The 27,278-nt window shown below is 41.7% G+C and overlaps 1 protein-coding gene across 1 annotated transcript in view; it reads left to right on the top strand.

The window, feature by feature from the left end:
• The window catches only part of Cc2d2b (coiled-coil and C2 domain containing 2B), an 83,282-nt gene that overhangs the window by 32,475 nt on the left and 23,529 nt on the right, over positions 1 to 27,278 (top strand). The window contains exons 12-24 of the mRNA XM_041662077.1: positions 1,172 to 1,274; positions 1,427 to 1,545; positions 4,646 to 4,823; positions 5,576 to 5,726; positions 8,418 to 8,565; positions 10,680 to 10,818; positions 11,514 to 11,717; positions 13,222 to 13,314; positions 14,164 to 14,255; positions 17,417 to 17,587; positions 19,023 to 19,119; positions 19,857 to 19,966; positions 24,113 to 24,209. Of these exons, the coding sequence (XP_041518011.1) occupies positions 1,172 to 1,274; positions 1,427 to 1,545; positions 4,646 to 4,823; positions 5,576 to 5,726; positions 8,418 to 8,565; positions 10,680 to 10,818; positions 11,514 to 11,717; positions 13,222 to 13,314; positions 14,164 to 14,255; positions 17,417 to 17,587; positions 19,023 to 19,119; positions 19,857 to 19,966; positions 24,113 to 24,209 (1,702 nt within the window). The remainder of the gene's footprint in view (positions 1 to 1,171; positions 1,275 to 1,426; positions 1,546 to 4,645; positions 4,824 to 5,575; positions 5,727 to 8,417; positions 8,566 to 10,679; positions 10,819 to 11,513; positions 11,718 to 13,221; positions 13,315 to 14,163; positions 14,256 to 17,416; positions 17,588 to 19,022; positions 19,120 to 19,856; positions 19,967 to 24,112; positions 24,210 to 27,278) is intronic.

The raw sequence follows: 27,278 nt of genomic DNA, 5'->3' as shown, positions 1-27,278 counted from the left end.
TACAGTAAGTCAGCTGATTGCATATTGACGGCTGTGAATCAGAGAAAGGCAATAATGGCTATCCTTGGTCTTTCTGCAAATGTTTGGCTGTGCACTTCACATAAAGCACCGACTGCAGTCGGCCTTCGCATCAGCCTGACTTTCAGATGCGAGCAGTCATTTGTCTGCGTTCTGCAGGGCTGTGGGTGAGGCTGGGTTTTCAGCACACATGCTCTGGTCTCAAGCCTGTACAGGTATTACGCACAATAGCCTCCCTGTGTTCCGTTTCAGAAAGGCAAAGGATATCATCTCTTAAACAGCTCTACTAGGATATGCTTGACAGTTTGTCGACTTTTAAATATATTCCGGAGTGGTAGAGCAATTATATCACCTGGAAGAGAAACCACCTTCCTGTTTGTAATCAGTCCTCGCATGCCTGGAGAGGTTTCATTTCTCGGTGACTGCGCCTCGCTGAGGAATTGCTGGATCACATGGTAATCTGGTTGGCACTCTGAGGACCCTCCCAACCGCTTTGCAGAGTAGCTGTGCCCTTTTACACTCTGAACAAAGCATGCATTGTCCCAAACGACTCTCTTCTGAAAACATCAAAATAAAAACTGAAACTTGGAACTGAAAAGCACAAAACCCCCCAATGAAGAAAAAGTGTTCCAGATGAGTGAATTGTTGAATTGTAGTAGGGCCCACTGCACGCAGCTGTGAGACTTAAGTCAATGTGTATCAAGCACTTAGGGCACACGTGCTCAGTAAGTGCTGAGAGCTAGCCAATGCCAACAGTAGCAGAAACAGTCCTAGCACTGTGACCTTCTTACTGTTAGTGCATCAGCCCCAGAGAACAGGTGGAGCAGGCCCGCGCTATCCCTCTGGTGACCTTGTTCTACCTCTACACCAGGTCTTGTTTGCATGCCTTAAACCACAAGAGAGAAAAATGGGATTTTAGATGCATGACCTTCAGTTCCATTATCCCCCTTCTTCTGGCTACTTTTCTCACCTGAGGAGAGGTGGCCTTCGAAAAGCCTGCAAATGCTGGTGGCAGATTTACCCACGAAGAAGAAACCCGTGAAAACTGCAGAAAAGCTTAGGAAGGTTTTTTTTTTTTTTCAAAATTTTCTCTAACAACTCCCAAATACCTACATTACTTCTGTTCTAAAGAATTTTATTTATTGTTTATTAGGATAAAAACGAACACATGGAATGGGCAGAACCAAGCAGAAATGTCAGGAGTGTCTGGGGAAGAAAGTGAAGAAATGCCACTTCAGAATGAAGACACACGGGAGGTATGTAACGTGCGTGATGACACCGGCCATCTTAACCTGCTGGAGTCTTCCATGGCTTGGTACATGCTTCTTGGAACTTGCAACATAGCAGACAAATCCAAGTGTAAACAGCTCCCATGCTAAATTATCTCTCCTCCTCTTTTGGTTTCTAGAGATTCCCCCATCCAGCTTCAGAGCTGGAAGGAATGGAAATGGATAGAATGAAGCCAATTACGCTGGTGCCGTGGCTTTCTTTCTCAGCAGAGCTAACCAACGTATCCAAGTGTTCATTGTAAGCACCTCAGCAAACTGTTTCGTTCTCATCAGTTGCCTGTTGTTTCGAATAACAATGTCGGATTTCTTGAGTACCATTTGTTTGACACTGCTACATTTGCATTTATGCATTTTTATGTTCCGTTGTCCCCATTGCTCTATGGAGTGTGATGCTATCCTCATCTTCTTTAGAGTTTATTCTAATGGAAGGTTAAGTTGCTCTAGGCCACATATCAAATACATTCCTGAGGGAAGCCTGTACTGTTTTTACTAGCAAGCACGATATATTAGTAAGTTTTATACTTTGTCATGGTAGTAATTTTTATTCAGGTAGGAGTGGGGATATAAAGTCACTGTTATTATATTGTCACCTGCCTTATTATAGAGCACTTATGAAAACTGCTTCATAGCAAGAGGGCCCCTTGGACAGTTCCTTTCTTTGACAGTACAAATTTCATTCTTTCCCAGATTTCTTCCTTGTCCTTGCCTAAGACGTTATGTGTAAATAAATAGACTATTTCTCCCATCCACTAAGCTTACAGATTCCATCTCCCATAAACAGGATATTGCAGCTTAGGGCACCGAACTGTATCTAGTTTTCTACTTCTCTCTCCCAGAGGAGGCAGATGAGTTCATTGTTGAGCATTGTGAATGTATCATTTAGCCCAGAGCTGGAACATGGACAATATTTCAGTAAATATGCACATTTATAAGCAAATGGATTGAAAAGAAAACACAAAGACTAGCAGACAGAGAGCACAATTAGCACCACAACCTCTTTCTGAGCAGAGAGGTACAGCAAAAAAGCAGAAGGAAGGGAAACAAACCATGAAAAGAAATCAGTAAAGGAATGGTCAACATGACCGCTTCATTTAGGGGAAGGTTTTATTGTAAATAAGGGAGAGAAAATATCCAAAGACATATGAAAGAGTCCAGAGCAGAGAGAAAGGGGAGTAGACCGGGACCTGGCCAGGGCTATCCATGAGAGGGGAGGAGCACACCAGAGAGCAGGGGTGGACAAACCATGTGGATTATAAGAAGCTGATTGTATTGTGTTGTATTAAATTATATTAATTATATTATATTATATTATATTATATTATATTATATTATATTATATTATATTATATGGAGGTTAGCTGGGAGGAAGGACTCTTTGGGGGCATGGAAAAACCCATTTTATAAGTTCCTGAGAAATGCTGGCTTCTGTCTAACTGCCAGAAATCCTTCTGTAGTTCAGCTCGAGCTCATTTCTAGACATATGAGGAGCCTGAGACCTGAAAGAGGAAAGAGGAGAAAGGAAAGAAGACCTACATATCAGAGAACCTAAAAAAGGGTTGGCGTGGTTAAGGCAAAAGGAAATACAGCCATGGCCGTGAGATGGTATGGGTGGCTGCCGTTCACAATGGAACAGAATCGATTCTTTAGAAAGAAGTAAATGCTGAGCCAAGGCCAGAAATGAGAGCAAAGAGAATTGGGGAGGATTAAAGATGGTTCACAATGGAAGAAAGCAGGCATGGCTTCCTGAAGATAATGTAATCTTGAGTTGATAAATTTTCATAACATAGAGAGCAAGGTCTGTGATCTATAAGGCCCACAGCAATTAGGATGTCCACACAAGACTTGACTTTCAAATATGCTCAGTGTATTCAAACAAGCATTCCTTATACTGTCAGGCTAATAGAAAAAGTTAAAGCAGCTGTCTCACTGAGCAGGGAACAGTCATTTGGGCAGAAATGCTGCTGTCGGTTTTCCCTGGGGAAATCTCTGGTGAGATCACTTCTGACCTTTGGGGGCTCAGCCCACATCTGTTGTGAAGCCCTTCAGCTGTGGATGGCACTGATGGAGGTCCAGGAAATTGTCAAGGATGCTGGCCAGTAGCCTGCGTGAACCCAGTGGTGCCGGAAGGTCAGTGGCTGCTGAAGCCAGAGCCACACAGAGTCTCAAAGACTCCTTGCTGAGGGGTATCAACATGGAAGCTAGAGAAGCCATGTCTTGGAAGCACAGCAGTGTGATCCTAGAAACCATTCCCAGAGGTCCAATTCTTGTATCAGGCCATTGTGCGGTTATCGGGCTATCAGGGCTCTCCTCTGGGGACTGGTTCACCAGCTTAGCATCGCCACCCTAGGGTTCGTTCTCAGCATATCAAGGCCTGTACTGGGCTAGGCTGTATCTGAGCTGTGGGGTTGCTTGCAAGGGGTTTGCTCCTGAGGCCTACCTCTTTTGGCGGCGAGCTTAGGCATTGTTTTTCAGGTCACACGATATGACTTTTGAGTTGTACCAAGTGGTTTTATACTTACGTTCCTAGTGCACAATCTGTGTGTATGTTGTTGAGAACACCACACAGGGTGGCTGTCTCAGGGGTAACTGGGAAGATGGAAGAGAAAGGGAGACACAATAAGCATCATTTGTCCCCTGACCTCCTGAGAGGGGTACCAAGAGTAGACAAACAATGGGAAGAGACCCTGGCCCATAAATTGATTATGGCAATGGGGAGCAGGCGGTTTCAGGCCTAGGTCTAGGGCTTAGCTCCAAAGAACAGTTCTAAAATCAAGCCTTACTCCTCACTGGGCCTAACCTCATGGGTTAGGTGATTTTATGACCAACAAGTGTTTCCATAGAGAAAGTGACCCATTTCCCTCCTATTATGGTGTTTGCCCCTGCAGGAAAGGGGCACACAGCCTGGAGCCTAAGGGATTTACAGTTTTGTGTGTGTGTGTGTGTGTGTGTGTGTGTGTGTGTGTGTGTGTGTTTCTGTTGTTTATGCAACTCCTCCACCCCTCACCATAGCCTCCCCTTCCCTCTCTTGTAAGACATCTGGTGGGTGTTAATAGTTTCTTTGAGATATGGCTTGGCAGAATTAACAGCCAAACCTTGCTTTTACTTCCTTTCTATTTTTGAATATACATCTATCTTTCTTCAAAAACGATTGACTATAAAGAGAACATTTCTATCACACACAGGCAGGTGCCATTTGACTTAAAGATAGTATTTAACATTTGAAATAGTCATTCTTTTTTTTTAACTTCCTAAGGTAATTTTGAGGGGAAAAAAAATAGCATCTTACATTGTTTCAGATTTTGTGGGTCATCTAATGACTTGTTTGATTTTTTTTTTAGATATGAGCAAAAAAGGAGAGCCAAAATTCAGAAGCTCAAATATTTTATCAAAATATTTTACAATGATAAGCAGGTTTCTTGCACTTCTGTGTCTCCCCTACAGCTTGATTTTAAAGTCATGTTTCAACAGATTTTTAACATTCAACTGTTATACTGGCCCGAAACAATTTGCTTGGAGGTATGCCATTTTCATTTATGTTTGTGTCTTATTTTATGACAAATGTGTCATTTTTCTTGTTAATGCCTGGTATATATAGTAGGTTATTTCTTTTATATTACGGAATGCCTTATGTCTATAGCTAGTAATAAATTCATAATCTCCCTCTGCTGTGGTCTTTCATGTCTTAAGCACAGAATTGTCTGTTTTTGATCCTCAGATCTTTCTGTTTCAGTAGTGCTCCTCTCAGCCCTGCACGTGCAGCGACCTGGTTAAACAATCGCTGCACGTTTTCCCAGCCCAGGCCCGGTGGCTTCAGTCTCTTGCCATGCCTGTTATTCCTCCTATTTTCTTTCGTCCTTCCTTGTTGTTGTTATCTTGGATCCCTTTAGGAAAGCGGGCAGATGAACACACGGCAGGCCCCTGATCTCATGGGTGCATGTGTTTGACTACTTAGTCCTCAGCTGATGGCACTGTCTGGGAAGGCTGTTGGACCTTTGTGGGGCAGAACCTTGCTGGTGGAAGTGAGTCAATGTGAAAACAAAACTGAGGTTTTCTAGCTTGTCCCCACCTCCTGTTCTTGCTGCTTTGTGAGCCCGTCGCCATGTGACCTGCCAGCTTCCTGTTCATACCTTGACTGTGTGAGGAAAATGTCATAGAACAGTGCTATTTTTATATAGTATTTTTCAAAAATGATACTGATGTGTTATTGAGAGTTTTTCTGTTGCTCCTGTTTATTTTGTTGATTTCTAAATTCTCTATTTTATATTTAGGTTTATGAAATAAGCAAAAGGGCAAGTTTACTGGTTAAACTCTATCTGCCTTTACCTAACAAGACGGAGCTGAAAGACAAGACTACCCTGGAATATACAGAATTTAGCTCCGATAAACTGGTCGCACCGCTGGATGGAGGCGTAGGGAGCAGTGAGTGTTGACCATCTCCTCTCCTCGGCTTTCTTCATGGGCACCAAGTCCTAAATGAGCCTGGATCACACTCATGAGTAAAGAATCTTAGCTGGGTGTTCTGCGACACAGCTTTTCCGGGGGAGATGCAGCGTGCACATCTACTCACACACCACCTATACACTTCCCTTCCTCTCAGAGGGCTTCTCAACTTTGATTGCTCATTTTTTTGCCAGGGGTGGGAGTGGGGGGGGGGGCTACTAGTGAATCTGGTCAGTTTCGGGGACTTCCTGAAGCTATTTTGAGTTGTTTCCCTGCAAAGTAGAATGCTTCAGTCTGGAGGAAATTTACACAACACTAGCTATGGTAGTACCTGATCCCAGCTCTCAGAAGACCCAGGAGGATAATGAGGTCTAGGTCAGCCTGGGATCCAAAGCGAGTCTTTAAAAAAAAAAAATCTCACTTACATTACAAATATTTGGTTATCAAAAAAATTATCCAGGTGTCAAACTAGATTGTTTAAGAGTTTGTCTTGAATCAGGTCTTTGGGAAACTTAAACATTGCCAAGAATGCCTATGTTTTTCCTCGTCCTACAGAGCAGGAGCAGTGTGGGTTCTGGAGTGTGAGCTCTGGGATGTGTACATGTGTTTGTGCGGGGTTTGTGTGTCTGTGCAGGTGTAAGCGTGTGGTATTGTCTGTATGGGTGTGTTTTTGTGTGGGGTATGTGTGCATTTGTGTTGGATGTGGGGGTATAAGTGTGTGTATGTGTGTAATTATGTGGTGTGTATTTATTTATGTGGTGTGTGTCTGTGTAGGTGTGTGTGTTATGTATTTGTGTGGTGTGTGTGTTTGTGCTTGTGTGTGTAGGTAGATATCTTTTTGTCAGTCATTGTTTACCTTATTTTGAGACAGAGTCTCTTGCTGAATGAACATAGTCAGGCTGGCCAGTGAGCTCCAAGAATCTGTCTACTCCTGTTTTCCCAGTCTGGGACTGCGTAGGTGTGCCACAGGCCTCCCTAGTCCAGGAACTTTGCTTCTGATTTCCTCTCTTTTAATGACTGTAACAATGCTACAGGATGTGTCTGCTATCCTTGAATCAGTGAGAAGGTAAGGGAAAAAGGAGGAAAAGAGGGACTCAGAAAAGGGATGAAGGAAAGGAGATCGTTTCTACCCCCTTGTTATTGGATTACCTCACTCTTCTCATGCAAGTAGATTAGTTATCACATCTCGGAGAACACAGACCAAAGCCTCCCCCCACCCCATTCCTTTCTTTCATCTTTTAGGGGTTTTGCATCTATTTGTGCCCATCAGGTGAAAAGAAAAGGTATGAACAAATGAGCAAGAAGGAAGCCAAAGAAAATGTGAGCCCAAAACAAACAAAACTGGGAAGGACAGGCTGAAGAGCACAGTTTTCTTGGGTCCATAGAGAACCCAGAACATTGTTTTCTCCTACAGAAGCCCTGGAGGGAAGACTAAGGGCACCAAACATAAGGGAGCGTGGCAATAGTTGAACATGGTGGTGGTAAATGAGGTGGGGGATAGAAGACGCAGGGACGTGGGCTGGAGAGTTGGTTCAGTGGTTAAGAGCACTGGTTGCTCTTCCAGAGGTTCTGAGTTCAGTTCCAGCAACCACATGGTGGCTCACAACTGACTAGAATGAAATCTGGTGCCTTCTTCTGCAGAACACTGTATACATAAATAAAATCTTAAAAAAAAAAAAGAATATACAGGGACCTAAAGAAAGGGAAGTCTGGCTGTGTGTGTGTATGGTGTGTGTATGTGTAAGGTGTGTGTGTCTGTGTGTCTGTGTGCATGTGCCTGTAGTGGCTTAACAGACAAAAATTGTAATAATATATACAGCTTTAATTGGGAAATAGACTTACAGAACCAAAAGTTCCAGCGGAGAACAGGAAAACAGAAAGGCAGGCGGGGAGTACACCCGCAATCTTTATAAGTAAAAAATATTCTCAGGGGACCCAGCCCCCTGCAAGCAAGGTGATTGGCTGGGTCTCCCCTACACGTGCCCTCATACTCACTCATAGAAGGAGGTGCTGTGTCCCTTGAGCTAGAATCACTGGCATTTGTGAGATGGTCAGTGTGTGTTCTGGGATCCTAACTCTGGTCCTCATGATTGAGCGGCAAGTGCTCTTAACCACTGAACCACCCGGCTCCCAATCCCCCCACCCTGTCTGATTTTTTTTTTTTTGGCCAATGATCCTTTCTTACTGGAAGAAGTCCCAGGAAAAATGGTTACAGAATCCCAGACATAAGATATGGAGAGATGCTCACCTCTGTGTTTGGCTCAACATTTTCCTCTCATTTGCAGTCTGAGACAATCCTCCTTGTAGTACCTTAGAGGGGAGACGAAGGATACAAGATGGAGGCCAGAGGCTGCCACGGGTGACTTCCACCATTGCTTTCCACCCTGTTTTTTGTTTGTTTGTTTGTTTTTTTTTATTGAGTTTCTCCATGAAACAGATGGCCATCACTCTGGCGAGGCTAGCAGCTGACTAAACAGTTGAGCTCCAAGGATCCACCTGTCTCTGCCTTCTCAGCTCTGGGGTCACAGAAAGCTTTCTTATAGGTTCTAGGGATCCAAACTCATCTTTATGCTCCCACAAGAGGCATTTTGCACACCGAATCATCTTCCCCATCCCTCAACTTGAGGATTTCTAAACCAGTGATGTGTTCTAAATGTCTTTTGTAAACAGATGTGCCTTTTAATCTCGAGGGAAGTGAGAATGAAGAACTTTGTCTCTTAACCTCGGGAAAACTTAGCTATTCCCTCTCATGGGCTTTAGATGAAAATGGAATCCCTTTGACACCCGTATCGCAGTCATTGCGATCTGCATACAGCAGGTAACAAACTTTTCATGTTTGAAACATTGTTCTACATCCCAGCAAATGTGCGTGTAAATGTTTGGGTGAAGGCTTCCCTCCAGCACCTCGTATCCATATACCCAAAGAGTCTGGAATGTTCTGATGGAAGCTCCATCCCAAGCCCCCTCCCCTGGAGCTGCCTCAGTCCAGACTCTGCCCCTGAGGAAGTCCGCCAACGAATGAACCCTCCCCAGAGATGCTCAAGACCACTCTTATAGGGTATTTAAAATGCCCCCCAGGAAACAAACACATGATTTTCTGGTCTTCCTTTCCCATCTCCTCTGAGGGTGAGGGTGGCCTGGAAAGCCATCCAGGAGCATTTGTATCCATTAAACCTTGGCTTTAAAAAAAAAAAAAAACTTGGTTTGATTTGGTCTGATTTGGATTATTGCGTCAGCAGAGAGGCTCATTGGGGGTACGGAAGCTTTTCAGCAAAGTTAGCAGTAGGCTGCTAACTTGGTTGACTCTTCACACTGTGGCACTGTTTTCTGTGTAGGAGGACGTGTTTCTTGCCTGCTTAGGTTTACAGTCACATGCACAGCTAGAGAGGGATTCCCATCCATAGTCCTCAACTTGCAAAGGCTCAGACACTCAAAAAGAGTTCATTACTGAGGGTTTACATTTTCCCAGTCATTCCGGATCGCGTGGTGGAAGGAAAGTCCTAGACTTCTAGAATGTTCTTGCAGTACTCCATCTTAATCCACACAGTGCGGTCATCAGCTCTCCAACCAGCCTTGAGTCAAGAGGCAGTGCAGCCGACTTGGTGTTTGTTGGTAGAAATGGTTCACTGCTGATGGGGATTTTGGCTCAACCCATAGTTGAATGCCAGTGGGGTATCCAGGGAACTCACTGCAACATGATTCTGAGGTTCGTGATAGTTTATGAGGCAGGTGTCATGGGACTCTGGGAAATCCAAGGACATTATTTCCTTAGAAGGTATCTTGTGTAAGTTTCTCTATCCAGCCTACTTGTGAACATGCAAGTTTTGCCTCAACCCTTGTGTTCTGGGGCATGTGAGCTAACACTGTCCCAAGAGGAAGGAAAACGTGTTGCAAGATATCAAGGATGTCAGGTCTTAGATATCTTTTGTAACAAAGATAGAAAGAGAATTCAAGTTCAGAAACAGGAAATAAAAGGAAGACTGAAAGACTGACCCGAACTCCAGCTGTCATGGCTGTGACTTCATTTGTGGTCATCATGTCCTGGGGTGGGTCAGCCACAGCTTGATAACAGCCATCAGAGATGTAAAAACATATCTATGAAAACATCGAGTTACTTGAGAACTCCAGCTACATACTCTAAGGTTGCCTTCTTTCTGCTCTTGGTCCATAGTTAATAGGGATATATAATGAATCTAGCTGTCGCAGTGTTTGACTCTTCTGGCCTAAACTGCCTACTTTGTCACATTATTTTTCGTTATAGTTCAACGATGACAATACAACCTAAAGACAATGTTTTAAATTTTTTACAGTTGTTTTGTGTATTTACTTTATTTTCACATTTACTTACACACGCATGCTGCAGTGCCCACGGAGGTCAGAGGACAACTTAGAAGAGTCCTCTCCTTCTACTGTGTGGGCTCCAGGGATAGAACTAAGGTTATCAGGGTTGGTAGTAGGCACCTTGACCCACTGAACCATGCTGCCAGCCCTTTAGGTTCATTTTGTTCCATTGTGTGCTTTCTTGATTTTACACAAACAATTATTTGGATTAAAGTTTAGTATTATGCATCATATGAAATATTTAGCCCATTATTATGTTTAGAATTTATAGGATACAACCAAAGAGTACTAGCCACATAAGTATCTACTGCATTCCAGCTCCTCTGCAAACTGGAGACAGCACAGATGAAATACCTGTAGAGTTCTGTCCTTAGCAAGATTATTGTCACTTACCATTTACCAGAAAACTGTAGTGAGGCTAGAAAGTGAGGAGTACCAGTCCATGTCTCATAAAGATAGGTTCTCTTCTGTCCTTAAATACAGGATGTGGGTAGGTTCGCCTCTAGGTTTCCACCATGGGTGGGCTTTAGCCTGTGCAATGTGTAACCTGTATGTTGTAGGTAGAGTCACAGAATATCTTCTCCACATTAGTGTGCTGAGGAACGTTAATGCCAGAGGTGTTCCTGGACTCCCGTGGCCCGTGAACTCACAAAAGCTTTCTGACTGGGCAGATGACATCAGGATCGATCCAAATAATCCAGAGTATTCGGATATAACAGAGCTTATTATGGTAAGTTTTAGAAACTGTCAATACTATAAACATATTTTATTTCCTCTTTCATTATTTGCTGTATATTTTTCTAGACGCTTAGGGTGCATGTGGAGGTAGAATTGGGGGCACATATGATTTTCAGTCTGAGTCCTGGAGTGCATCAGCTGGTATGATTGCTTTAGACCTGGTGGTTGGCAGGCTGACCTTTAGGCTAGCATCTGTTACACACCAGATGCTATTATTATTATTATTATTAGATACTAAAAGTGATATATCAAGAGGACTTAAAAATGTTCTCTTGCACGCAGACATCCTTATCTGGTCACTTGTGCTCATCCCTACAGGCAGTTGAACTGTTCTGGTTCCCATCATGCTTTATTTTGACCTCCCTTCGTCCATGTCACACTGACAGTGGCTATCATATCCACCCTCCAGCTCTGGTTCCTAGTTCATCCACATGCCCCTTTCTGCCTTTTGTTCATATACAACATCGGCATTTTCTCTTTCTGTGTGCATCCTGATCTGTCACGTTAGAAAGCATGCCAGCCAGAGTCTGTATTTCCTCAGGTCGCATGCCTCCCCAGGTCCAATTGCTCCGCCTAATCAGACTGCAACAGACCTCACTGCTAATAGAGCAAAAATAGATTCTGAAATAATTCTTGAATTAAAAATAATTTCCTAAGTAAAGACTTTTGCGTGTTTGTGTTTTACAGTATTTGAGACATAAAGGGCAGGAAATCCCAAAATATTTCCGTCTCGAGCAGTTGCAAGATGAATTTAACTTTGTGTCTGAGGAAGAAATAAAAAGGAGCAAACGCTTCCAGCTGCTGCAGCTGAGAAACGCCGGCCAGCTAGATCTCTTCCTTCTGCAGCAGATGCCTCTCTACGACAAGGAGATTCCAGACATAGTCTTCCAGGTACTGGCCCATTCAGACACAGCTCATTGTATGAGAGTCAGTAGCCTGCTGCTTTAAACCTGTCTTCAGCTCTATTCATTTTGGTAATTAATAATCAACACTCAGACCCTTCCCTTCTCTTTAGATATTAAAAACGTACAGATCACCTAAGTCCCATCATGGCCTTAGCTTGACTTTCCAATGTAATATTATCCAATCTATTTCACAGCCCAAATTCTTTCACTGTCATCCAGATTAATGGGACTGATGTATTTTTGTTTTCATAAAATATATCACCAATTTATTGCGGTTCCAGGGAGGAGTCAGGAAAGGAATACTACCACAGTGAATACAGATATTAGTTGTAGGACATATCTCAATTCAGATCTAGAATCCAAAAAAGAGACAAGAGAAGTGCTGGTCTCGTTGAGTTGTATGCTGCAGCCCACTGAGTTCAGCCAGGGATGGACCATTACACCTGTGCTGTCCAGGCCGCACCGACCAGGAGTTCCTGGTGGCTGCCATCAGTCAGCAGTTGGGGGAGTAAAAGGACCCACTTTTAAACACTTTACCAGCTCCTACCAGTCTCAGAGTAGGGGACTGTAAGAGAGGACGGCTGGGAAAGTAGCCACTGTAATAACCCCACACCGGAGCTTTTCAGAGAGCGAGTTCAAAGACAACTGTTTCCCACTGCCGGGAAACTCCTGTCCAGTGGAATTGCCGCTGCAGGGTGAGGACAGCCAGCTTGAGGAAAAAGGCCAGATTCTGATGTCCTCTCGGTCAGCTGGAAGCTACACAGGCAACATTATGCAGGGCTCCTCTCATCATATTTAAAACTTAAGCTGTAGTGGGAGCATGTCCCCGCCCAGTCAGGCATGTGGTGGGTGTTCCTTAGGCGTGGCTCAGAGGGAAAGAAGAGAGGCAAAGCAATGAATTTTCCTCATCTCCTCATTTTCAAAATGACAACTTCTCTTGGTCATCACTACAATTTAGAAGATCGGTGGGGCCGGGCGGTGGTGGCGCACGCCTTTAATCCCAGCACTTGGGAGGCAGAGGCAGGCGGATCTTTGTGAGTTCGAGGCCAGCCTGGTCTACAAGAGCTAGTTCCAGGACAGGAACCAAAAAGCTACAGAGAAACCCTGTCTCGAAAATTAAAAAAAAAAAAAAGATCGGTGGGCCTGTCAACTCAGAGGATAAAGGCATCTGCTGCCAAGCTTGACAGTCTGAGTTCGATCCCTGAGAGAGCCCACTCCTGCGAACTGCCCTCCACGTGCAGGTGCTTATACTAAATACATTAATACAAGTAAAAGATTGATCGACTTCACGCCAGAAGAAAACAGGATATAGTTATAAACTGGTTTGGGCCAGTTCTCAGTAAGAGAATCAAAAGAGGAAGTTCCTTCTGAGGAATGTTTGCCACCGTCCCTGTTCATGGACAGAAACAAATTACAGTATTTTTGTTGGAACACATCAGATTTGATCCCCATATTACATTCAAGCAAAACTAACCTCATTCTCTCTTTAGGAATATGAAAGTCAGGCACAGAAGGATATGCCCATCTCAGATGTGAACTCTATCACCGCCCAAAGGATTAATTCTGTCAATTTCCTGAGAAAGGTAATGAGAGCATGGTATTGTCAATGTAGCTGGTTTACTTGGGTGAGCGCCCATCTGCTGGGTGCACGGTAGATAGTCTCCACAGAGACTCACTGTGAGAACACAGACCTAGCTTCTGTCGAAGCAAGAAAGTTACAGTGTCTTCCTCTTACCTCATTCTAATTAACACTGCTCTATAAAAGCAAGGCTTAGGATATGCTCTAATAATGAGTTTGCCATATGGGTAAGTAGAGAACTCATATCATTTTACACCTTGTGGGACATCCAAGAAGGAGGTGAGCTGGCTCTACTGAGGGCTAAGGGAGTAATTGCTGAGCATGCCTGATAGGCATGAACAAATCCTAGGAAGGAGCACTCAGAAAGCTGTGTAAACTTGTGTAAAGACTGTGATCTGAGGTTAGTCTAGACCTGCAAGGTTGGCAGGTTCACATAATAATACTAGAATCACAAATAGTGGAAAATGTTTACCCTGGAGACCTATTAGGTTATAGATTCTCAACCCGTGGTCTCACTGGAGTGTCTGTCAGTGTTTGCTGTGTGCTGTTGAGCTTTATACCAGTGCCATGGGAATAAGTTGTGTACACTAGATTTTTTGCTGTTGAATTGGCATCATGGGTAGCCAAGGCTGGAGTAAGGTGTGCAGTCCCAGCTGGCTCAAGGATCACTAGATAATGTTTTGCTGAAATGATAGCATCTAAGAAGCTAGTGCATTTCCTCAATGTGTTTATTCAGTGGCCATTACTGAATATCTGCTATGAGTCCTGACCTCCTGAATTTGATATTCTAGAAAATACATAGCCTTAAACCAGAAACACTCCCTTTCTTTTTAACTTATGGATTTTTCTTTAGGTGAGAAGGTTGATAATGAAAAGAATCATCAAAGTCAGCAAATTTAACTTATCAGATATTGTGGCTGACTATGAAGAAATTGTATCTACAAGGTACTTTAGAATTATAAAATGTACCAGTAAACCCTTAAGCTACTGTCATCATAACCTTCTGGGTTCTCTGTATTTTAAAAATATTATGTCACATGTCAGAACTGCAGTGATGTGTTTGTCTAAGTTGTTCTATTACCAATAAAGACTTGGAAGTCAAATACAGGGGTGAAAACCTAACAGATCCAAAGAGCAGCAGAGGGGCCACCAGTTGACCTTCTCTCTCTGCACTTCCCAGATCAGAGACCACAAAATCTCTAAGTCCCTCCCTACTCCTTCTTGTGCATCCTCTCTGCCCATATTCTGTCTTCCTTATGGCTCATTCCAGTCAGCTAGTTGCTGTCTCTGCCCCCTGATTCGGTTAACTTTATTTCCACGGTCTCAGAGTATCACAGTAGGATCAAATATCCTACAACATTTCCCCCTTTCAATTTAAAGAAAAAGGAAAAGTTTTAACTCTAACACAATAAAACTATATGCAATAAGGACAATTATCAGGTATTGACTAAACAAAAAGGAAAAATTCACTGAATGTCCCTCCTGATGCTATTCTGTGTTTCAGCCTCTTATTTCTCTCATATCTCTGTTTCTTTTGCTTTAAAATTCTAATCCTCATGATGAATGCATAAATTTCATCAAGGCTGGTCTTTGACATATGTGCATCCTGTAATTTCTTTTCTACCAGAGCCTATTCTATCTCAGCCTCAGCTGATAATTTTCTTGGACTATTTAAGTCCTTATCACCATGTAAGTTTTGAAATAAATTACTTATCTTGAGTTGTTAATCCAATTGTGAGCCATAGCCAGTTTATATCTCCCAGCAAATTTTGAAAATGAAGAGTTCATAATTGATCTCTCCTGATTTGTACTTTCTGTGGTTAAACTTTCTGTAAACCTATATTATATCCTGGGTAATTAATAGACTCTCCTCTTTGTGTATTTTCAGGAACAATTTGTAATCCCCAACAAGGCAAAAATCTCTTTATTTTAGCGAACTTTTTTTCTAGGGTATCTGTGTCTGAGTCAGCCAGTAAGATAACCATATATGCAATGGTAAATTATAGATTGAGGAACCTGTTTGTGAATTATTTTAACAGCTATTGTACAAAATATTGACACAATGTAGGGCTGTTTGACATTACTTGTGGCAAGATCTTCCATTGGTATTTTCTAACAAGTTGAGAATTATTATAAGTGGGAAAATTTTTCTCTATCCTGTTCTTGTATAGGTGTACAAAAAAAGCAGTCTTTTAAATCAATCACTCTAATAGACCATTCCTTATGTAATAAGGAAGGCAAGGGAATTCCAGGCTGTAAAGAGACCATTGGTTGGATCACCTTATTTATAGCTCTCAGATCCATTACCATTCTCCATTTTCCAGATTTTTTTTTAATGGCAGATATAGGAGAATTCCAAGAACAGGCCGATTCTTTGATATGTTGAGCATTTAGATGCTCCTGGACCAGCTTTTCTAGTGAGTGTAATTTTTCTGATGGCAAAAGTCATTGTTCCACCCACATAGGTTTGTCAGTTAGCCATTTTAAAGGTGGGTCTGTTGGTACCTTTGAAAGACCAACAGCTGTTGTGCCCTGTTTATATGTACAACCCGAATGGTTGGTGACTATTCTTGATAATACCTTTTAATATTTCTTTCAGAATCATTATTTTATGGTTTGTTTCTGAGGTTGGGGGAATGTTAATCTGTGTTTCCCAGTGCTGTAACAAATCATGTTCCCATAAATTAATTGCTATGTTAGCCACATATGGCTTTAATTTTCATTTCTTTCTTTTTGGTTTTAAACACTCAACCCACTCTGTACTTGTTTTACCCGAGATAAAGTTCCACTCTCTATTTACCTCCTGAAGAGGCCAATCTGGACACCAAAATTTTGGTGAAATTATAGTTACAAAGCACCTGTGTTTATCAAGCCTTCAGTTATAATGCCATTTATTCATATTTTTAGTTTTGGTCTTTGATCATTTATAGAAGTTTGCCAAAATACTTGTTTTATAGTTGCTCCTGAATTTTTTGTTTTATCTAATGAAGCTGTTCTGTCATCCAGAGCAGTGTGGCTTTTTAACAACAGACATGAAGTTATTTCAATGCTCTGTGGATGAATCTCTCCAATACTGACCCCTGTTCAGATGGAACAATTGAACCAAATTTGATATGGGGGCCTCTGGGAGGCCCTCAGGGCATTTCCTGATGGCAAAGGATTACCTGCTGGCACCACCAAATGTAGTTAGTAATTAAGTCCCTATTGTTATGTTGACCAATAAAGACTCAGGTGTCAGATGTTGGGGTGAAAACCTGCTAGCTCAGGGGCAAGAAACAACCAGGTGGCCCTCCTTTTTGATCAAGCAAGAGAGTTTCTTTCCAGTTATCCCATACTAAAGATAAGGCAAAACTCCAAGCACTTCCCTTCTTCTTCCTGTGTGTCTCTCTGGCCATCTTCTTGGTTCTTCCATACTCTCTATGGCTAATTTCTGTCAACTAGCCCCTTATCTAAGGTTGATTTTGTATTAGCACCTTCTTGGGGTTTCACAGTGCAATTAAATATCCTGCAACATCTCAGTGGTGCCAGGGCACTAAGCTGCACAGGGGTAACCCAGAGCCTTTGCTGGGTTATCTCCATTCTCCAGAGCCCATTATGAAGCCCAAGGGGAGAGTCAGGAGTGGGTCTGATCCCCTCTAGAGACTACATGCAAATTCTGAGCATCCCCTGTAAGGTTCTGACTGCTGTGTGATACTGAAATCCACTGCCTTGTATTTTCAGACCTGGAGCAGAAACTGCTGTGACTATGGATTTAAGTTGTTATCATGAGCAAATAACTGATTCAGAGCAGTGGAGAATACTGGGATATTCTGTCATTTTTTGAGAAAGTGCTTGCTTTAAGAAAAATAATAATTGTGGTGAAAGGTTAATGTTCTATAGCTTTATCTTGCTGCTTTTGGCTTCTCTTTGGAGTGTGTAACCAAAGAGCTGGTGCAACTATATGCCCTCCCAGTCTAAGGGGTTCTAGCACTGCCTCTTTTCAAAGCTCTTCTGTAACGGACACAATATGGTTCAGAATAATGGCCTTATTAGCAATTATCATAAACACTAGCATATTTAAAACTGTTATTTTGTGTATATGAAGATGATCAGTTTTTACTCTTTAGCCAGTTGACAGATGCAATTTGTAAGTTCATTGAACCACAAAGGAAGTTAAAGCCTCAGAGGAAAGAAAGAAGAAAAGTCACAGCACAGACTGTCTCTGATGGGGATATAAAGATTTTGATCAGGATCCTGAGGGCCTACAACATTCCTACCAGAAAAAAAATAACTCATAGGTAAGGTGATGGGCTCCAATGTATGAAGTTGCAGAAGGTCTCTCTTAATGGTGCTAAACATCCTCACTGCTTCATCTGTGAAACTTTGTGTTTCATTAATGTTTCAATGCATAATGCCTGGAGATGTGGCTCAGAGACAGAGCTCCTGCCCAGCACATGGAATGTTATGAGTTGAATGTCCACCCACACACATACTTAGGTAAGCTTTTAATCCCTCATTTGGCTAGTCAAACCTATTCACGATGTCACGCTTGAAAAGTTTCTGGAGTAGCTCAGAGATAGAGTGTTCGCATAGCGTGCTCAAAGTCCTGTTCCAAAACAAACTGCCCAAACCAAGCAAAAATGTTGCAGAGGTATAGGATTCCCAAAGTAGCCTTAGTGTGTTCTTTGGGGGTACTTGTCACATGAGCATCCTCCGTGTCACCAAGTGAATTCTTCTTGGTCCTGTTTCCTACTGTGAGTTTCTGAGGTTTTCTGTGGCCAACCACTTCATTCACTGTCATGGTGGTATACCCTCCCTGTCGGAAGCAGAGCAGTTAAAAAAGCAGGTGGGACACGCATTGTGTTTCAGGAGGTCTTCCAGTGTGGAAAGGCTCATTGTGGCCACCGTCCCTGCAACTACAGCCTGTTCTGCCTAGGACCCGTAGGTAACTCTACCAAAGTGGGGCATCACCTATCTTTCCTGTATGCACCAATTATGTTTTATTTGTATTTCTTGGATCAAAATAGACTTTACCTACCAAAGGCTAATCAAATTAAGGTCCTGTGAATATTAGTACCTATTTCATAAAACATATCCTGAATATTTAGGGGCAAAGATTATTGATAAATATGAATATTACTACCCAAATGCCCCAGGAACATCAGGCATTTCCTCTTCCATGTTTACCACATATGTGCTCTGCTTGCTTTGATAAGCTTAGTACAATCCATGGATTCTATCTGTGAAAAACAGACACTTTTCTTACTGGCTATTCATTTATAGGTAAAGCCTTTTAAAGATTTTGACTTTGTTTTACAAACTACAACCTTATTTCTTGACACAACTAACTGTTTTTACAACCAATGCGCATCTCAATGGCTGTTTGTGAAGAAAGGACATAAAATTGCTGTCTCTTTCTATAGCCATCATTCTACAGAAGAAACTATTCTAACACCAAAAAAAAAGGTAGGAAGACTGTATTCCCCAAATATCACATTTTCCTCTTGGTGCTGAAAACCAGTGAGCATGTTAGCACTAGATCCATCTTGTACTTCAGTGGTCAGGAACCACATTCCAGACTAGTGATGTTCACCAATGTGATATGATAATAAATGGATAGATAGATAGATAGATAGATAGATAGATAGATAGATACCTCAGTAAGACCCAGGGTAATCCTCATGCTTACCAACCTACTGTTAAAACTATGTCTCGATGTTGTTTTTCCTGAAGAACTTGGTGTACGTCTACTTACTTGAGGTCATCCATGTCTCGCCATAGACATCAAGAAGCAATCAAATCTATAGTCTCGAATGACTTCTTAAATGAGGTACCTAACATCTTATGTACAATATTGGCTGACTGCTCTCAGTTGCACCTGGCTTCTGACTGGTTTCTTCATATCTATCTTCAGATTTCAGTTATTTTCCTTTAACAAAAGAAAGGTATTGTTGATTAATATAATTCACATCATCTCACTTTCTGCTCTCAGGCCCCACAGAACAAGGTATAAGCTCACACACAGAATCTTTGATAGTCTAGCTCTTTTTCTGCCATCTGTTTTCATGTCTGTCTACTGCACAGCTATGTTGTCTTGGCTTCCTGTAGTTGTTCCCTCTGCTGGAAATGGCCTCCACCCATCTCCAAGCTCTTAACCAGCTAAGCACAGCAGTGTTTCAATGCCTGAGCTCAAACAGGATTTCCTCTGTGATGTTCATCTTGGCCTCGCCTCAAAAACACACCCTTATGCTTTCCTGAAACCCCCAGGTGCAAACTGGTTCTCTTGCTTTGTTGCTTCCATTTCATGGTACTTATTAACTTGTCTATTTAGTTTTCCATGAAAAACTTTAAAACCTTTAAGGAAAAACTCTATTTGTCTTTGGATCTTTGAAGAGTGCCTGACTTAGAATAAGAGCAATAGATGTTCGCTAAGCCGATGACTAAACAATGGCTATTAGAAGAACTATAGAAACTAAGGAAACAAGATGCCTGGTGATGTAACTTTTTGTTTTCCTCTGTCATGTAAGATATTTAAAAAATCCAGTCAGTGTTTACTCTGCGTTTCAGGGTACTGTGCACCCTTTCATAGAAGTTTCTTTTCAACACACTGTATATCAAACCAATACTGCAAGCGGATCTCATCCATGCTGGAATGAAGAAATCAAAGTAGATTTTATGTAAGTTGGAGTCCATTTTACTGCAGTCTCTAGTCAGATTAATTCTGCAGTGAGGGAGCATGTTCATGTATGCTTGGGTGAGTGTGCATGTAAAGGTAAGTAACATCCACCTTTTTTCTTGGGAAGGGGGTATTAATGTGAGACTCCTTGTAGAGAGGTACAAACAAATGTCTGTTCACCCCAGATAGGGAATCAGTGGAGGGCCAAAGATATAATTCTACAAAATCCAATTTGGAAAAGAATGAGTCGCCGGGCGATGGTGGCGCACGCCTTTAATCCCAGCACTCGGGAGGCAGAGGCAGGTGGATCTCTGTGAGTTCGAGACCAGCCTGGTCTACAGAGCTAGTTCCAGGACAGGCTCCAAAGCCACAGAGAAACCCTGTCTTGAAAAACCAAAAAAAAAAAAAAAAGAATGAGTATATTGTAGCTACTGACATGAGTATAGGTGAGGGCTTACTTATAGAAGTGTGAATGACTCAAGGTAGCTGCATCACCAGAAAAGCCACCCCAGCCTGGATGTGACATCAGGAAAACTAAAGTCTTGGGGTGCTGGGTCAGAGTCTGCACTCCTCAGCAATCCTAACTGCTTATATAACCTCAGAGGTGGGACTTGTGAATCTAGTATGTTTCAGGGACTTCCTGAGATTTGTGAGTTGTTTACTTCAGGAGTCTTAAACAGTCTCCCTCTAGCATAGAAGTGTCTCAGTTCCAAGACTATCACTATAGCACACACAGTATCTCATTGTCCTAGTACTCACCAGCCTTTATCAATATATTGGTACTGTGAGAGAAAGGGGGTGGGCTTGCAAGAGTGGGTTTCTCTCTTGAGCTATGTGAAGAGCCAGCAAGGAGACCCACACCAGATACTGCGTACCTCTGTATTCCCAGCTTCCAGAACTGTGAGAAATAAATGTCTGTTCTTTACAGGTTACCTTGTCTCAGGTGTTCTGTGGTTGCAACATTAAATAGACTAAGACACGTTCATCCCTTATCTGAACTTCTGTATAGTCCACTATTGAGTGAAAACACCCTGATTACTTAACCCTTTCTTGTCTTACTCCCCTGCACAAACAGTGCTGATCTGTACATTCCTGCACTTGTCGTCTAAAGCACATTGTTTTAAGTTAGTGGCTCTCAAACATCACAGTCCTCTAGACAGATTCTTAAACATAGATATATGGACCTACCTCCTTAGTTTCTAAGTTTGTAGGTTTACTGTCGGACCCAGTGATTCCACATCGATCAAGATTGTACAACATATATGTGCTTAATCAGCAGTGTATTTCCTTTGCTTTATTTTCTTAAAACTTGTATCTACTTATATTAATATTTTAGATTATTTACATTTTGTCAAGAAAGAGCAAAACCAAATTTCTAACAAAATTTCTTTATGTAAAAGACATTTTAATGAAAGTTAATAAATTGGATTTCATCTTCCAGAAGAAACATGTCTCCAAGTTTCCACTGGCTTCAAAGAAGAAAAGAAAGATAAATATGGGCGTGACTAACCCCGTAACTGTGTTTAGAAGCACGCCACTCCATATCATTTTCCCCGATGTCACTGTGCTTTACAGCTGGGTACACATTTACTGTCTACTTCATGATCAAGTATCCATAGCTGCTAAAAACCTAAACATTTTTCAAATAATATAATTTTATTTCGAGGAATGGGAAAATTAAACTTTTATTCCTATATATAAGATCATTTTATGTGAATATTTTACATTATTTCATAGTCCATATGGCATCATAATCATTGTATGCGATTTGACATTACTTATGTTATATCTGTGGGCTGGAGAGATGGCTCAGCGGTTAAGAGCACTGCCTGCTCTTCCAAAGGTCCTGAGTTCAATTCCCAGCAACCACATGGTGGCTCACAACCATCTGTAATGAGGTCTGGTGCCCTCTTGAGGCAGAGACCTGGTCAGTTGTCCTCCTCAACTTGGACCATGAAACCCAGTATGGACAAGTTCAACAGATGGGCTGCCCATGCATATAATGTTTTCATTCTTATGTTTTACCTGGTTCACATATTAACATATAGCCACTCCCGACAAATGCTAAGGAAACACAGAAGAACTGACGTAACTATCCACATGTTCTCTATCGTAACATGGCACAGACTGTATGGGCTTTTTTTATCCAAGATTCCTCTCTCAAAATGAAAACTACCAGACACTGACCAGGATGTTTGAGAGAAAGGGAGAGAGGGAGAGGAAGGGAGGGAGAAGGAACAGGATGAGTAGGGAGAAAAAAAATGAAAAGAAAATATATTTGCTGGAAAAGTTTGTAAAGTAAGGTAGATGATCATGTGTGTTTGGAAATACTTAGATTATTAATTTAAATATTATAGTTTGGAGTTTATTCTTTGGGGTGGTTTGTTTGTTAAGATAAGGTCTTGCCATGTCCCCAAACTGGCCTAGACTTTACTATACAGATGAGGCTGGCCTAGAACACTTGTTCCTTCTGCCTGAGCATTCTGGGTGCTTGGATTATAGTCATTTGCCAGTATGTCCAGATAGATACACTACATTAATTTGATAAAGAAAACATAAAAGGATCAGTAAGAAATATAAATTTTTAAGTAAACTCAATAGAATAATCTACTAATATTGAATACTGATAATTTGTGCTTCTAACAGTTAGATAAGCCAAAACTGCAGTGGGAACCAGAAAGTCACCTAAGGATCCAACTATTACTTTTTGTTGTCTGTAATAGAAGATTCTGTTCTAACTCCTTGTTCCCTGTGACATTCCAGTGATTAAAAACTATATGCAGGACTGTAGAGTGGTGTGATATTTCTCTAGCATGCATGAGGCTCTGGGTTCAATTCCTAGCACTAGAAAAGGAGGGGGAAAAAGCCTACATGCAAATGTAAAAAATGGTTACAGTAAATAAAGACTAATTAGTGAGGTCTAGTGTGGAGGATGAATTGTGGCAGAATTTGAGGAAGTTTGAATAGACTATATAACATGAGATAATGCAGAGGACTTGGTAAGTTAAGGTATACCAAATGGACAAACTGAGAAGTGTCTTGAAGTGATTCTTGTCCTTTCTTGTGCTAGCAGAGTGCTATAAATACACATAGCCTCCCCTGTCTTGGCCTGGGCATTCCAACCATGTAATGAAATCCCAGAGGAACAAAGTAGGAGAATTGGCTTGTTTTATTTCTTGAAAATATAAAAAACATTCAATTTAAAATTGTCAAGGAACATAACGAGTGTTTTTTGGTGGTTGCTGCCAGCACCGTTGTCAGAAAAGTATAGGTTATTGGAGATTCCTTGAAGTAGTACTTGCTTAAAAAAAAACAACTTTAACAACATCAGTAGCAGTAGCAATTGTGTGGTAAAAAGTGAAAATATTGCCAGGCAAGGGCTGGGCTGCTTGCCACTTAGCAGCCAAAAGTTGGAACCTCAGGGTTGTGGGCATCCTGGGATCAGGGAGCTGCCATTCCCAAAGCTCTATCTTAGGAAACTCAGGGGCACAAAGGGCTCTTAATGGTAGGGAAAGAAGTGGAGTGAGTCCAAGAGCAGGAAGGCTACAGGCTGGGCTGAGCCATCACCGACCCAGGCAAGCATTTCCTTTTTATCTGCTGCCAGCACATCTCAGTTGACCTGACCTCCTGGTAGTAATTCCTAAATTTTGTTCAGTGAGGCTACTTTTCTGCAAATTAAGACCCCAACAATGTCCATGTTTTGTATTAGTTGTTGCACAGAACTAAAGAGTAAAGAAGAGAGTTACACACTCTGATGTAATGTAGTGGTCACCGGCTGGCCTGGGAACTGTAAGTCCAAAGATGTCTGGAGTCTCGGTCGTTTTGATGCATCTTCTCTTGTGCCAAGCATTGTCTTTCTCTGCCTGGCTCATTTTGTTTAACATAATCTCCAGCTGAACCCATGTTGTTATCTATTTTTATTTTCATCTTAAGAAGAATATAAGGTAAATTACAGTACACACAGTATTAGTTCTAATGTACAGTAGAAGCCAGGCTTCAAGATGTACAGCTTTTTCTAAGTTTAAACTTTACAAAGGAAAAGATCATATGTAATTTATTATACTTTATTAATGACGTGCTTAAAAATATAAGTGGATTTTGGAAAAAAAAAAGCTACAATATTCAAGTGTCCTTTTCTTGTTTTCAGCTCACCAGGACATGATTACAGCTTCTCTAGTTTATCGAAAATAAAAGATAATATACACATCAACATTTTTGATGAAGTGGTAATTGAGAAACATGAGGTAATGTAGGGAAAATGTCGGGTTAATGTTGAAATAATTGTGAGGTCAAACTGAATGAAATCTTGGAACATATTTGTGAACTTATTTTGTTGTCTGTTTCTGAGACAGGAACTCACTGTGCAGCCCAGGTTGGCCTAAAGTCACTGTGTGGCCCTGGCTGGTCTTGAACTTCTAGCCCTTTTATTATGAGAATATGCCACCAGGTCCCGTATAACTTGCTTTAATGTGATATGTGTAATATTTTCTTAAAAAGGTTTGAGTCAGTGTGCAATAAAGTCAGACACATGACAATCTACTCCAAATGTAACAAATCATAGCAACCTATAAAGGAGATAGGATGGTGAACGAGCCAGAACGTGAGAGAAGCAGATGCTGAAGACTGACCTTTACATTTAAATATGAGCTTTTTAGTAGTAAAGACAGAAAGACAGGCAGAAAACCTCACAAATTTTTCATGATCTGATCAAAGAAAGCATACCACTCTACACAAGACACCAAGTTATTTTAGGACCAGAATTTTGTTGTGTTTGCTTTAATTTCAAAACGAATGACTGCCTTCCTGTACATTAGTGAAAAGTCCCAACCCAATGCCTAGTACCATAGCAAGCTCTGTAGTAAGTGTTAGCTTCCTTCCAGTTAGTGTGGCATGAAAAATATAATAGCTGCTGTTTCCAGGTAAGTAAGTTAAATACTTTCGTATACGTTGCTTTAAAACCATTGGAACAGTTACTAGTGGTAAGGTCCACCCTGCTCACTGCCTTCAAGCCAGTATTCCAGATGGCAGGTGGTAGAAAGGAATTAGACTCACTCAAGAGCCTTCCTCAGCTCGGAGTTCAGTCTTGAAGAGCTCGGATGTGCGGAGGGCTTTATCAGGAGGGAAAGGATACTTAGTGAAATGACGACCGTCAGACTACACGCTTTGTCATGTCTTTGTCATCCCAAGTATCTCTTTTTTTCTTCTCTGAAACATTGCCATGGTTCTCAGCCACCTGGTGTTATCTCCTGTAGTTCTGTTTAGATGGACGTCTTACTAACCAACACCCCCCAAGTTAAATGTTCAGCAGTTTACATGTGTGTGTTCTCTGATGAACAGAAGGAAGGGGAGTTATAAAAAGTCAACAGATGTTCTGGGTTATGTGAATCTAAACCGAGAGCTTGTTGGAAGGTTCTACTCTTGGCGAGGGAGGAAGGGGACACCACCTAGCCAGCATGGTGATCAGTGAGGTGGCTAATGTTGTAGAAAGATCGCACTCACGTCCATTTTTGTTAGTTTGTTTTTTGTTTTTTTGAGACGGAATTTCTCTATGCTGCCCTGGCTGCCCTAGAACTTGGTCTTTGAACCAGGCCAGCCTTGAACTCACAGAGATCCACCTGCTTCTGCCTCCTGAGTGCTGGGATTAAAGGTGTGCTCCACCATCACCCAGTGTTAATCTAAATTGAAAGAAGTAATATTTAATATCTTAGCCATTTAGATGAGCCTTCTCTTCTGGATATGTCCAACCTGTGGCCCACAGGCCACATGCTTCCTGGAATAGCTATGATGAGCCCCAACCCACTTGCACATGACATCATACATGACATCAAAAAATTAGACACTCATACATTAGGACTTAGAATGCCAGGGAAAAGGACAGACCTTGCCAAAGAATTGACATGGGGCGTGCAACCAACTTGTGAAAAGGACAATAGGAAGGGAAGGGAAAGTGGAATCGCTCTGCTGGGGACAAGGCCCTGGAGAACTGGCCCTCTTATGGCAGTTGGTTGAAGGCAGATGATTCTGAGGGAGTGGAGGCTCTAGGTTGTAGAGGATGGATGAGACCCTGCAGTGCAGAGCTCAAGATTAGATTGTCAGACAAACTCTTAGCTGCAGCGCCTTCAAGCCAGTTTCCCAAGAATGTACAAACATTCACATCAAAACTGTACATGAATTCTTAGTAAAAGCCAAAGGTTAGGTATTAAATGGCCATTTGTTGACAGCTTGCATCCAAGGATTTACTGTGAATACTTTTCTGGTTCTGTCTCAGTGGCTGGTTTGACAGATGGGAATAAGCCGACTGACATTGAATTCCATTGTAATAATGTGTTGCATTGTTCTGGGTCAGTCTGCACACGTCAGGTGTTAAGATGTGCTTGCGACATTATTGGCACTCTGTTTAGAAGAGGAAACTGTATCAGCCTTTCCTCAAGACTGTGTTGTAGGTAACTATAGACGAAGCATTCCGTTTTCCCACAAAGAATTAGAACAAGTGACGAGATCAGCGTCCATTTGAGAGAGAGTCTGGGTTGATTATTGATCACTATTCTGTTTGTAAATGTCTCTTTTTCTCTTTTCTCCTATGTTTTTTCTTCCTACTATCAAATCTTTTTTACTACCCATGGATCTCCCCTTCATTACATACATATATACATAAACACACATGGACACATAAATAAATATGTCACAGATTTTCAGCACTAGAGATGACAGAGCTGTTGTGAACTGCATTTGTAGCTGGGCTGAGCACTCCAGGCTTGGAGCCTGGGTTAACTAAAAGATAACATCAACGTGATAGCTACAGAAAGAACTTAAATGAGCCCAGTGTTCAGATGATGGTTTAAATGCTTAGGAAAGGAAAGTGTGGTCGGGGAGTGTGTATGGAGAAAGTACAGGGGAGGAGGGAGGGGAGTGAAGGATGGGAAGAAACGACAAAGGAGGAGAAAGGGTTCTTTTTAAAGAGTTCACAACACTAGCATATCATTATCAGTGGTCTTCCAATCTTTAATATACTGTTAGCCTCTTATCATTCCTGACTTTATCCAAGTACTTCTATTCTTTTGTTCTGATTTTACTATTTGTGTCTGTTCCTTAAAAAGATTTATGTTACTATTTATTTATGTGTCCATGTGTGTTTATGTATATGTGTATGCACAGGCCAGAGGGATGTCAGATCCCCTGGAACTGGAGTTAGTTACTGGTGATTGAAAGCAGCCTGATGTGGGTGCTGGGAACTCAACTCAGGTCCCTTGGAAGAGCAGCAAGTGCTTTTGACTACTGAACTGTCTCTCTAGCCCCTTGTGTCTGTTTCTAAG

Source organism: Microtus oregoni, unplaced genomic scaffold, assembly GCF_018167655.1.
Source record: "Microtus oregoni isolate MIOR12 unplaced genomic scaffold, Mior012 000012F_ref0000307, whole genome shotgun sequence".
Classification (NCBI taxonomy): domain Eukaryota; kingdom Metazoa; phylum Chordata; class Mammalia; order Rodentia; family Cricetidae; genus Microtus; species Microtus oregoni.
This window is presented reverse-complemented; position numbering and strand designations above follow the sequence as displayed.